The sequence below is a fragment of the Anticarsia gemmatalis genome, chromosome Z (genome assembly GCF_050436995.1).
Source record: "Anticarsia gemmatalis isolate Benzon Research Colony breed Stoneville strain chromosome Z, ilAntGemm2 primary, whole genome shotgun sequence".
Taxonomy (NCBI): domain Eukaryota; kingdom Metazoa; phylum Arthropoda; class Insecta; order Lepidoptera; family Erebidae; genus Anticarsia; species Anticarsia gemmatalis.
In genome coordinates, this window is record NC_134776.1 from 9756074 (window position 1) to 9770304 (window position 14231).

Consider the following 14231-nt stretch of genomic DNA (forward strand, 5'->3'; position numbering starts at 1 on the left):
GGGTCCGTCTGTCTAGACAGTTCTCCCCATCCCCCTCTCGGCGGACCCTTTGATGTGCACAATATTAATACTCTTTGATAGAGAGCTTTTGATCAACCCTCTCATGTACCTAAATATACCATTATTACTTACATAGGATTTGTTTGCCCTGTGTGTTTGGTTTCAAGTTCATGTTTGTTATGACTACGTTCTTAGTATTCACTGTAATATATGCTAATCTTCTGTTAAAAAGATATTCAAGAAATTATAGATTTAATTCAAATAAGTTGCTATGTCTAAGTGTATTGGCTGACCTTCGAACGATTTTCTCGTATAGCTGAATTTGTAAAATCAACTTAAATATTAAATAACTGTACGTAAAATAAAAATAAAACTTTCATTTCAAATTAACAATTATTTAAATTAATTAGCTTCTATGTTACGGTTCATTATTGTTCACTAACCTTTAGATAAATCGTTTGTACACGGCCACAATTTCGTCCGTTTTGTTCAGGTATGACAGAATATATAACGTCAGCTATTGAGATCTTAGCATACGCAACTCTCGATCCATTATTTAACAGCCATATTACCAAATCAGGCCAACCTTCAGATGTCTGAAAACGTGGAATCACAAAATAGTATTACAAGGAACCGGTATGATAATATAATCACTGAACCGGTATGACATAAAATCAATAAAACATCAAATAACATGAAGTATAAATAACATCCAATTAGGAGGATAATTCATTAAGGAAACAATCTCAGGTGGGCTGATACCTCGACACAAGGGGACAAACACGCGGCATGAGGGGGCACATCGTGGACTTAATGAACAGATTTATCACCATGGTAACTGTTAAAAGCTATTGTGTTTTTTCATCACATGCTTCATTTGATGAATATTCAAATTTTCTGACTAATGCAAACATGCAGACCTAACGCTAATGTCTACAGGTGAGCATTACCAAGAAACTTTGAACGAATCTTCGTGGGCCACCAACAGTAAAAAGCTTGACACTTCTGCTTGCTGCTTTATAAAAAACTAGCTGACCCGCGCAACTTCGCTTGCGTCACATAATAGAGAATGCGTCATAATTTTCCCCGTTACTGCAACATTTTTCGTTGCTACTCCGCTCCTATTGTCGTAGCGTGATGATATATAGCCTATAGCCTTCCTCAATAAATAAGCTATCTAACATTGAAAGAATTTTTCAAATCGGATTAGTAGTTCCTGAGATTAGCGCGTTCAAACAAACAAACAAACAAACAAACAAACAAACAAACAAACAAACTCTTCAGCTTTATAATATTAAGTATAGATTTGAAAAATAAAAGAATTACATGCAACAGGATGAATGAACAAAGATCACAATGAATATAATTGAAAAGACCTTGTAAATCAAGCTCCTCAAGTTCTCAGCCATAGCTGTGACGTCAGCGAGCATCGTTTTGACGTCCTTCTTACTTACTGTGCCTTGATCTATGTTCTTATTAACAGAGCGAATAAGGCTCAGCATCGAACTGCATTTGGTTTTCTTTGTTATTTGTTGGTAGATTTTTTCCTAGAACAAATTTGAGTGTTATGGGGTCATTAGGTAATTGTTTCTTCGTATTGTATTTCATGGACATAAAACCATGTAAAATTTCGGTTAATAGAAGTATTACTCTTCATACACTCTAGGGCTATGTGATGAGTGTATGATTGAAGATTTTACATTTAATGGTTAGGCTATTTTTGATGGGCATAAGTTAAACTAACCGTTTCCTCCTTTTGTAATGCCATCTGCTTTTGATCCAACTCAGTACTGTAGTTCACCATAGCGTTTTCAGCGCTACCTGCAGGGCTAGAGTATTGCACGATGTCTAGGAATTTCAGGATGTTGCCCGCAGCATCATCGGCTGCGCGGTTCAAATCTTCAATAAGATCCCTCGGATTATCAAATTCAGAGTTTTTCAAACGACGTTCTACATCTTTCAAAGACGTTTCCTAAAAATATGTAAACTTGCTTATATAGAAAATATTGTAGTAATCTGGATCCAGGTTCGAGCAGAGCACTATGTCCAGATTCCGGTAGAGTTTAGAAAAATCATTATAGTTACCCAGGGTACAAACTTATCTGTCAATGTTCATACACATCGAGGGAAATTATATTATTATAGTAGACAATCGTAGACATATCAGTTTACAAGAAATCTATTTACGTTCCAGACAGGGTGGTGTTTATATTATTTATTTTCCCACCCCTAAGCCTGCTATTCAAAATTTTGTACGTCGTGTTGCCAGACAGGATCGATAAATTACTAACTGAGGTAGAATAAAATACAATATACACAATATAAAGGACTTCGTTTGGCTGCTGGGGACTGTTGCCAGGACCTCCCGATCCGCCTCCTCGTGGTATTTATAGATTATACAAGAAAGAAATAAAATAAGAAAGATGGAATTTTACCAGGTCACGTTTTATCCATGAATGCGGAAAACTGTGTTTTGTCTGGTGTAATTAAAACGTAGCGTCAACGTAAAATATATTTAGCGAACAGGAAGCGGGATTTTTTTGTGTCGTATTATCAATGATATTATCATCATGCCTATTTTTTTATTATTATAAGACAATAGTAACTGCTTATATAAGCGCAAGTAATGATAAGAAAAATTGGGTAATATTAGTGGACCAGCAAAAATTTATAAAGTGGATACTTATTTATTGCAGGTGCAGACACTACTCAACTTCAAAGTAAGATATTTATCTAAGGAATGACAGTTTTTCTACGCCTTCTTTTTGCACAACAAATTCATTGATATATGAAAAATGGTTGTTACCAAGTCCGCCACGATTCCATGTACCATATTATTCCTGAACATCCTGAAGCGGAAATCGGGTAGTCTGGTAGCCAATTGCAGAACAGGAAACGTGTGTTCAAAATCTAAGTTTCCGTGGTCCACCACCGTCCTTACGACGTCCATCGATCCTGTGTAGTACAACTTGCGATTCTCTGTTAAAACATATAACCTCTTAATTGTTCCTCAACTTCAATAGAATCAGAAAAAAGGTACTTATTTTAAATAATCGCAGGTAATTTATATAGGCACTTATCAAAGTTTTCCACTCGAATAGATGTGGAAAGATAAAAATGAAACTTTAAAAGTTCAATGACATTATCTAGCTAAAGGTCAAATAGCAAACTATAATTAATAATTAACTTAAATCCCTGAAGAATGTGCCCTATTTTACCCTTTTCGAAGCCGATAGTTTATAAGTGCTAAGTACACGTAGTTTTTCGTATATAACTTATTAATTGAATTCTAATTTCTTCGAACAGCATAACTGTTTACTTTCATATTATAAACTGTTACAAGCTGTATACATTTAAAATTGCCCAAAAATAAACATTTTGCAATAATGAACCAGTGAGACAATTACTCGAAACTTGGCTGACTTAAGATGAATCATAATGTATCTCAGAAATAAGCATTATTGCGTATAATCGAATGGCTCTTAGCGGTTTACATAATAAGGTTATATTTTAAAATCTAAATTGTAAGTGTCGACCTCGCTGTCTCTTGGCAACAATTCAATCAATATTCCATCAGCAATTTGGGGTTCGCTAATTAGTATGACGTAACCTACGTCCACCCTAGGCAGTCGAGTCCGAGCCTCCTCATTCACCCTAGCCCTCACTAGATCTAACGGAGGGGAACATAATTGGAAGAGTTTTCAAATATTTTAGTTCGAGGAAGAATCACATGGTTTGTATTGTAAGCTTGTGATTTGTTTTAAAAACTGTGAATAATTCTGAATATCTGTTTTTTTTAAATTGTCAAACGATAGCCCGCGTGTAGTAACAACATATTTTCCAGAAACCGTTCACCCCAGATATGATTTCGTAAATATCCGATTCCTTAGAAAAATGTGTGAGAAATACTGGTGGGAAATGAAGCCGTAATTTTTCAATATTACATCGGCTGAAATAGAAATAGAAAATGTACTTACTTATTTCTGTCATCATTGAAACAAATTCTGTAACAAAGAAATACGTCACAGTCTTTCCGTTACACAAAAAGATGTAATTATACTATTTAAGATAAATATAACTTATTACACAGGGACAAAGAATTGAAATGAAAAATAATAAGTATTCACAAAAAACGAACAACGCAATCAATACGAATTATAGTAATGTTATGTTATAAAAACTGATTCAGTCGCGAACTTCACTGAAAACTTTGGATATTAAACAGGTGGCTGCTGTCCGCACACTGAATTTAAATGACCCCTGTAGGATGAAGTTGCATCAAGTTGACCCTAACAAATTGACCAGGTGTTACTTAGTCGATTCCTGTACCGGTATAATTTGCATGACTAAACTTGGCCGTTTTTAATGTCCGAGCTTTGTGCGTTTGCAAAATATCCCGCGATGTAGAGATTAAGCCTTTTTCAAAAATCTCACGAGGGGCTGCACCATTTTAATACATTATCGTCAAAGTTCTGAATAGGAATAAAAGGAACTGGTCGGGGTGTACCCCTATATTATTATGTTACAGTAAAAGCCCAAATTGATGCATAATAGCATTGGTCAATAAGTTAAATGAACGAAAATAGAAGAAACATTCGCCGTTTGGCATTTGTGTCGTGAGGTAACTCGGAATATAGTAAAAATATTTTATTTCACGTTTACTTAGTTTAATACTAGTTTATCAACCAAGTCTTATACAAAGCACAATTACTGAAAGTTGCATTTAGCAAAGTTGTTGATTTTTTTACACAGTCATTACAAAAACGCATCATGATTTAGCACCTAATTATTTGAGGTACAAATAAAATATTTGGGCTTTTTCTAGTACGGAGTATCGTGTTTCAAAGTCATTGTAATAGAAATAATCCGTATTCTGTAATATTGCTTCACTGCTACGAGTAAAAAAAATTAAAGATTGCTAGTATATGCGCGTTTATACATAGTTTCCTATTTTACTGTGACATTAAATATATTATTACTCAGTATTTTTTATTGTGAGAGAACCGGTTTTATAATGGAAACAACTATGTACATCTGTTGCAGCTGCTAGGGAAGCCATATTCCAATGAAAATCTGTTGTAATTTTAATTCTAGCCTTTTATAAATTGCAATTTGCTGCAACCGAGTTGAGGCTTATGCTTGAGTTAAAAGCTATTCTGTTATTAACTGACAAATACCAATTTAAAACTAATTCACTCTTCCAGAAAAGTTTTACTTTAATAGCAATGAATTTACATTAACTATAATTCGACTCATAAACATTACAGATAGCCGATTTATTTTGTAGAATCAGGGTATTTTTACAGATATAATAACTAACGTAAGTTGTGTAATGTGATTTCTTATTACTATGAATTGATTTAAAAACTATTTCTGTATCTTTGATTGCCACAATACGTAGCCTGCTATGTTGAATCGAGTATCAATTGTGCAAGTGAGTGTAAATTAGAGTTTTAGTTACCTTCGTCACCGTCATCGTCAGTAGGTAGCTCACCAACTGTCATGGCAACTCCGCAAAGTCTTCCACACACATGGGTATCCAGCATGGATACTTCGAGAATAGGACAAAAGATACAGAAATCTTCCATCAACCATAAGCTCTCCTGTAAACAAAAGTGTTGAATGATAGTTAAAAGACGCATTTTTAACAATTTAATTAACGTTATTGAGAAGAGTTGCAAGTTATTAATTTGTTAGCCAAAGTCTAAGATATTAGCTAAATAATATAGCTTTCCCCAGTCTCTCCTTGTAATATGCTTAAAAGTACGTACGGAGAGATTCAACAGGAACGTGAGTGTACAAAAACCAAGTGCGCAGTTCTTATATTAAATATTTATTTACATTTGTAAATGCATTAAATTCATGTTAGTCAATTATTGTCAAAAAAATATTTTTAACAAATTTTGATAATATTTGAATTTAATGATGATTTGGAGTAAATGCTATTTTTTTATCTTATTTTCCTTATCCACCAGCTGAAATAGGTGAAATTTGAATAACCTTTAGATTATAGAATATTTTGTAAAGTATTGCTACAATCACATCGTTTTAGCTTCGCCCAAGTGTTAAAGCACTAAATGTAGTCACAGACATATGTTCTTATTTTTATCGTATCCTTACGTTACAGAAGCTTCAGGTAGAACGCCATCTTAATTTAACATTTACGCAAACCCCCGCCAGATAATGCTGCAATCGGTGCAACGTGATTGGATGCGCCGTGCGGGCTATCAATCAATAAAACGCATGTACTCCATGCAATACAGGGCGCGCACGGGGAATGCAAGGGAAAAGGGAACCATAAATGTGGCCAGACTCTGAAAATCGGACCAAATGTACTTACTTACATTTATTTTATAGTAAGTACACCATTCTTTTTACTGCTTAAAATTGTAAAGTAAATTCAACTTCGATTAGGTATTTTAGTTGTTTTCTTTACTATTATCAAAGCATTTGGTATTAACCGGTTGTAAAGGCACCACAGGTTCCACGCCTGTACTCCTCAGTCTCTGCTGGTAATAGGGAACAATTGTTCTTAGCGACACTAGCATAGCTCCACGGTGATATGGACCGTCTTCGTTGTTTGTTCCCAAAGTTCCATACGCTGTAGACCCATACATGTGTAGGAGTGAAGGCCCGAAGGTTGGAAGAAATCCTGCAATGTTATGCTAGTGATAGCAAAATAGCATAAGCATTATATAAGATCCCGAAGCATCAACCCTTTAGAAGTCTTCCAAAATAATTTTGACATTAGATGTAAAAATACTTCAATACCAATCTTATTATTGTTAATAGGTTTGAGGCCACTGTAGAACTTAAGTCAAAGGCCCCCTAATACAAGTTACACTAATGCATACATTACACAATAATGCGTTTTACCATTTTCTCCATCGTGTGAAATCTGTCCTAGTTTCAAATATGCGCTGGCCAAGACTCTATTTATGCATCCTTCTCCGGAGCAAACATCGAGTCTTATCATTTCACTCATGTTGGGAAACATCTCGACAATAGATATCTGTTCACAATACGTAGGGTGGATGTTACGAGGCTGCACTGCCGTTTTAACCTAAAATATATTAAGAAAGTATGAGTAATATATAAACCAGGACATCCTTCAATCAAATTGAATCCCCACCAACTCTATATGAAAGCAATAAAAAATATATTCACCGATAATCCACAAAACGATACCCTCACAAAAGAGCTAGGTGATTTTGCATAGCGTTTGCTGTCTGTTTGAGAATGAGCACCATTCGGCAGACCAAATACTCCGTATACAGTGATCACGTAGTTAGCCGGTTGCTGCTCCGACCCAGTGGGTAGCAGCAGGTTACTAGAATAGCCATATTAATTGCGACAATAGTTAGTAGTCCTCGGTAAGCGCGATATCAAACATAGTATCTCAAGAAAATTAATAAAAATAACAACTTACTCATCCACTCTATCATCGTTAACAACGACAGGCATTACTTGAATATCACCCCTAAAGATAATTGATATATCAACTTTTAAGAAGCCTACTGCTCCAGCTGTGGGGTTACGCGGCAAACTTAGCTGAGCCCATTTGTGAAACACTTGGTGATCTGTAACCACATATTATTCGTTATTAGTGTAGGTAACGGAAGTTTTACCAGAGGCACATGCGGTTATTTTTGGAAGGCTTGCTCTGGACTTCTCTCTGTACAAGTTGTTCTGTCAATATGGCCGTTGCCTTAAACTGGTGCAAATAGTAAAGTCGTGTGATATAAAGCGAGATGAGGTTTTTGCTCTGGTAGTAGCGCATAAGAGAAAGAAGAGTGTTTGGGTATTGTGCTTCAGATATTATCGGCCGGAGATCATGCTCTGGCTACATATTTCTGTTTCAGGGTGCTTCTGTCTCATAGTGTTCTAAAAGTCAGAACACATTTGCTTTATTAACTATGGAGCCAGAATATATGGCACTGTCTACAGCCACACAAGAGGCTATGTGGCAAAGGCATGCAAGGGTCAGAAATTCATGGAAAGGCTACAATTGAACCTACTATGATTTATTGTGATAATCAAAGTGCGATTTTATTTGCAGGTACTGATTCTTACTCTACTCGCAGCAAGCATATTATTATTGTTTAAGGTATAATTTTCTTCGAGAGTAAGAGAGTAGTCGATAATGGTATTGAACTCAGCTATGTTGGACTCTAGATATGATATCCTCACAAAACCTATTTCTCAGCAGAAGACTTGTAGCGAAAATACTTGAATACTTTAACATTCTAACAGTTTTACACACTTCGGGAATTATTTTCCAAAAACTAGGGCTTGAAAGCGGTTACGGGTTAGCTTTGAGCCAAATCGGCTGGTGAAACGTTTTTACTGACTCGCCAAAGCGGCCCACGGGCGTTTGGATTTCAACCTCTGATAAATCTAAGCCAATAACCATTAGAAAAAAGGAAGATTTTGTGAAATATTTTTTTATGATATTGTGAACGTTTTACTAAAATTTATTCGTTACCAAAACGGCCTGCACATACCTCAGGTTTGGAAAACTGACAATTCCGACTTTTCATGCCGAACCCGTCCATGCGCGGGCATAACACTTATTCAGGATTTAACTACCTTTTGTGAAATTCGATAAGAACTATAATTTTAGTTTAAATTATAACAAATTTTAAAATTATAATGACGTTTAGTGTTCAGTACCCGAAATTACCCTAATTGCCATGATCGATCAAAACTGCGTTTTAAATGTTTTAAGTCATACCACCGTTACTGATCTAAGCGTTTAAAGATGATTGTTGTTGTTTAATGTGTAATTATTGTTGATTTGCAAATAAAAGTTATTGAATTATTTAATTTGTTTTATTTCACTTTAACATTTGTAAGAAAATAATCATATTATAAAACAGTGCACGCATCTTTGATGAGGAGTAATTTCAGTTTTCCTGAAAATTATTTACAAGAATTTTTATTTTATGCAAAAATTGTTCAAGCCGATTATTTGGCACATTCTTTATTAGTCTACATTAGCATATTATGGCGGCATCTGGGTAATGTCGTTAATTTTCAAGTAGGCAGAGAATGGTTAAGGTTAAGAACGGTTTGTCGCTCTTTCCGAGCAAATAAGTAGAGTTCGATAGTTCTTTGCCAGCCTCGTGTTCCAAACACGAGACCCATGATCTGCAGTATGGAGGTTTAATATTATTAAATTGTATAACATTATAATTTATATGGTACAAATTAATACCAATTTATTACGCTACAACACTAGTGGGTGGGGCCTCCATCCCCTGCATTGTTTGTTTTGACGCCGCCGCCGTGCGACCCTAGGCACACACAACAAGCGGCGAGCGCTGCACTCTAGCTCTGACCGTATACGAAGAAGGACGTACATTATCGTAACTGCAACTTGTAGTTAGAATATTATTAATAAATAATTAATTGTGCCATCGTACAACAAACATACTAAAATGATCGTGAAAAACAATCCAGAAGACCTGGAGGCAGGATCCCATAACAATCCTGATTTCGGCCAACAGGAAGGTGGACAAGCGAGCGCCAGCTCCAACACCGGCGGGAACGTGCGCCAACCCGCAAATTCAGGCCGCGGGTCCAGCAGCCCTCCCCGGCCTGTAGTGGAAGATGACGTCAGCGGTCCTAGCGGTCGCATTCGTGGCCGTGGTCGTGGTGGTCGCTCCGGTGGTGGAGGCCGCGGGCGCGGTGCTTCTGCATCTGGCGGACGGGGCCGCGGTGAACGTGGACGCGGCCGCGGAATGAGCCGCGGCGGCGGAATGAATCGCGGCGGCCGAATTCGCACAGGCTCATTGGAACTGCCGCCCAACCTTGACCCTGCATCAGAGCGCCGCGTGCAAGCGGCCGTGGAAGATTTTACGTTTTTATTTATTACAAGCCCAATCCAGCCCCCTTCCCCGCCGGGTGGGAGGCCCTTATGAAGATATTTCGTAATGTACCGTTCCGCGGATGGTCTGAACCGCGCACGCATGGTTCATATCCCAATCTGAGATAACAACAAAAGTGACTTACTTCGCTGTTCAATATAAGTTTAGCCCATGGGCGAATTGTGTGCGTGTATTTGTGTTTTATGTGTCAAAACCTAACATAGGTTAAGCCCGTGGGCGAATTGTGTATGTGTGTTAGTGTTTAAATCCCACATTTAAACTGTTTTAACAGTTTCTAAACTTAATTATGTGAAGTATTTATTTGAAACCGAATTTCTAAGATAATTTTAACTTTAAAAAAATGTCAATATTTTATTTAGAACCTATTTAGACTAACTATTTTGTGATAAACTTACTTTTGGAAAACTCCTTAAGTCTAAAATATGTGATAATTTTCCGATATAAGTAAACTGAGTTATCGAAAAAATTAAATTTTAAATACTTATAGTTTTATTATTTTAACAAATATTTTAGGTCATAAGAAAATCAAGTGTGCATTTTTATTCATAGCTCTGCGCTATTCATATATCATTCGTATTAATTATTTATTACTTACTTACTACGATACAATTAGAATAAGTTAATATGTAATCACAAAATCCCATCTATGTATTTGTTATATATAATACACAGGTGGTTCTTTTTACCAATGATTAAATAAATAATCTCAGATTTAAACTGTTGTTTTATGTCTTGCTGTGCGCCTTTACCTGCGAATCCTGCTACTATCTTATAATTATGCAAGTTAATTGCGAAAAATGCGAAGTGCCTACCTCTTACTTAGCTAATGAATCGATGCAACACATACATATGAATAACATTTTATTAACACTATATAACAATAATTTAAGGGGTATTTTTTCTGGCACAGATAAACAAGTCCCCTAGTAAAGTATAGGACCAATCAGAACATGTCGTAAAGACATATTAAGAAAAAGGTAAACTAGATCAATTAAAAGGTAAAATAGAACAGATATCTTAATGTGTTTGCCTGAGCTTTAAGGGACATCTCACTAGCATAATTGTTCTTTACTAGTTTTAAAATCAAGTATTGACACACATCTAAATCTCTAGGTTGATGTGATATATTTAAAATACTTAGGGCCAGTGTCAGAGCACAAAAATAAATGTTAGATAACAATGGCCTAATACTTATCCAGGAGTAGTGAAACTGGGACTCAATTTAATATTGATGATAATTCTCAATTTGAATAATAAATGTATAACGGAAAGAACCTTATTAGAGACAGTCACCACTTATTTGTTTCCACGTGAAAATTAATGCACATTGCATTACGAGTGTGGTTTATAATTTGGTAATATAGAAAGACTTGTACTTACATAGAAATCAACATCAAATGCTTGCAGCAATTAGGTCAGTGAGGTAAAGGTAATTCTAGTCTACTGAGGTAGGGTGAATGACTGTTCCGGAATTAATGCTCTCTTACCCTTACTTTAAATGGCGTATTCTTAAGGCTCTGTCTGCGTTTCTTACTCTCAAACAGCCAGGGAGAAACACTTATAAAATTTAATGAGATCGGTGAATACCGATCGAGCCTCAAAATAACAAACAATAAATTATATTCAATACTTATTAGTAAGGACAAGACAATTTGCACACTTTTTTATATAATTTGAACAATATTTTAAATATACATGTTACAAAATATTTATGACGTAAGTCCGTAAGTCTTTTTTGATGACAGACGCAGTATTCTCAGGTCTCAAAGTAACAAAGTCATTCAAAACACTCTTTCAAAACGTATATTTGTATTATAAGTGTATATAACAGCATGCAGAATCGGTTTGACCATCATTGCCTGACAATCGGTTTTATCGGATCGGTTTCAGTAAGTAAAAGCATTAAGATATACTTTATGACGTAAATGCTTATAAATAGGATAATATAATTATTAAATTATACTCGAAACGCCAAAGTACTAACAATAAGATAAGTCAGTTAATCTTGAATGGTTTAAGTATACAATGTGCTATTTATCTATACTAATATTATAAAGCTGAAGAGTTTGTTTGTTTGTTTGAGCGACCTTTCGGTATTAGATAGCCTATTTATCGAGGAAGGCTATATGCTGTATATCATCACGCTACGACCAATAGAAGCAGAGTACCAGTAAAGAATGTTATAAAAACGGGGAAAAATTTCACCTATTATCTCTTATGTGACGCAAGCGAAATTGCGCGAGTCAGCTAGTATAAAATAACGACGGTAAATACCAATGCAAACGAACAATAAACCTAGACAGAATGATCTCTAACACAAGTAGGCTACCATTCACACAATCACATATAAAAGTTTCATTCTATTATGCAGAAAAGCAATAAGAATATGCTTATTCGACGTTACAATAATAATTGCTGAGCTACCAACTCAAAGAAAAAATAAAATAATCTCCCAGTCATAATGATTATTACGTTTACTAAACTTTCTTCAGTCCTAAGTGAAAATGAACCTTTTGGCAAAATAAAATACGGAAAAGAATCTTTAGTCCTGTATTTATAATTTTATTTTGACAATAGGATTCTATTAAAAATGGGCCACTTCTATACATCAACGCAGTAATCAACCATAATTTGTTTGTAACCTTTTGAGTATATGTAGTTTGTAAATCTTATCCTACAAAAACAAATGACAAAGGACATATTGGGATCACGCTATAACATTATACGTAGTATGTTGTCAGATAGGTATTTTCAATTGAAACTACAATTATTATGACTTCAATAATAACTTTTTCATAACAACTGTCCGTTCGAGATAATATAAGGCCTTTAATACCAAGCAACCTAAAGCTTAAAGTTAGGCTAACTCTGTACAACCGTTGACAGTTGTTCAAGCTGTGGTGTGCCTAGCCGAAGCACACCTCAGATTAAGGTTCACCTCAACTTTTTAGTACCCGTTATATCCCTCTACATTTACACTACTCTACATATCTACTACTATTTATTGGAACAGAGGACCTGGTCTCAATCATAACCAAATGATTGTTCCAGTATTCCGCATGGTTTGTTTTGCGTTTTGCTTTCGATGCCCTTGAACAAATTTACGACCTTTAGCGATACTACATTTATTAATTCAGTACACAGTAATAAAATCAGAACACTGAAAAATTACATTCCAAGCCAATTAGCGACATAACAATAAGTACACTAACTTAAAGCCAGATAAGGATTTCTCGGGCTACAAGCCATTGCCTACTGTTAAATCGAATTTCTCAATTTCAATTATTTATAATTAAAATTTGGACCACATCCTATTGACCAGAATGTATATCCCGACAATAAGAAAGCTACATTCAAACTAAAAACATCATTGATATTAAAACTTTGGAAGATACTTTTTTTTAACAGATTTATTTTGGTGAATTTGTGTAAATAATATACATATATTAGTTACTCGTATATATTAGTTCTTAACTCGTTCTAATGGATCTCTTAAGAAATTTCTGAAATTCACCGAAATAAAGGTATGTAAAAGTAAAATCAGTTTTTTGTTTCGTGATCTATATAGATAAACTTTTGCTTAATAAGAATGAATCCCTGTTAGCGAAACTAATTTGTGTTTACGATATTAATAAGTATGATAACGCTAGTTCATGTGTTTCATTCGTCTCTACTCCCCTCATAATAATTAAAATATCGGTGTCCTTTTTACTGTCTTATTAGCAAATCTAAAAGAATAACATAGCTAGGTTAGCTAATGAGGAGGGGATTGTGGAAGAATCTTACATTCGAGATGATACAATTAACTGTGCTTAATAGTTGATCTATCTGAAAGTCGTCGTTTATCAATTTTGTTCGGATAATGATCACATTATAATAATACGATGTTAGCGTAGGTAGGGTGTGCTGCTACTTCCCACGTCAGATTGCTAAGCAACCTGTAACAATGGATAGAAAACTTGCTCCTCTACTTAAATATCAATAAAAATCAATGATCATTCGAGGAGATTATCACCATCTAAGATGTGTACGTTTTATATCAAGGCAATATTATTATGAATTGACTGGCGTTACAATGAATTATTCATATTATTATTTAGGCCCGACTAAAACGGTTGGCCTACACCGATGGTCGGTACTACAGAACGGTTCTGGACTCAGACAGTTACGATCCAACGTACCAGGGCCCCATAAGTTTATACGAGCAAAAGCATTAAGTGGGAGAAGGTTCCATACATTTCGCTGTCCTTTTCTAACTATGGCTCACCCTGCATTACATTCACTGCAAGTCCATTTCATATTGCAATAACTGACAGACATTTTCCTGCAAATCTAGGCCTA

General features: G+C 35.3%; 1 protein-coding gene across 1 annotated transcript in view; it reads right to left on the reverse strand.

Annotated features, from left to right (window-relative positions):
• LOC142986686 (otoferlin-like) overlaps positions 1-14231 on the reverse strand; it is a 58408-nt gene that overhangs the window by 18924 nt on the left and 25253 nt on the right. Inside the window, exons 4-13 of the mRNA XM_076135269.1 lie at positions 7430-7580; positions 7168-7330; positions 6877-7063; positions 6462-6652; positions 5462-5603; positions 3978-4004; positions 2807-2979; positions 1745-1972; positions 1377-1547; positions 444-596 (exon numbers count right to left, since the gene is read on the reverse strand). Of these exons, the coding sequence (XP_075991384.1) occupies positions 444-596; positions 1377-1547; positions 1745-1972; positions 2807-2979; positions 3978-4004; positions 5462-5603; positions 6462-6652; positions 6877-7063; positions 7168-7330; positions 7430-7580 (1586 nt within the window). The remainder of the gene's footprint in view (positions 1-443; positions 597-1376; positions 1548-1744; positions 1973-2806; positions 2980-3977; positions 4005-5461; positions 5604-6461; positions 6653-6876; positions 7064-7167; positions 7331-7429; positions 7581-14231) is intronic.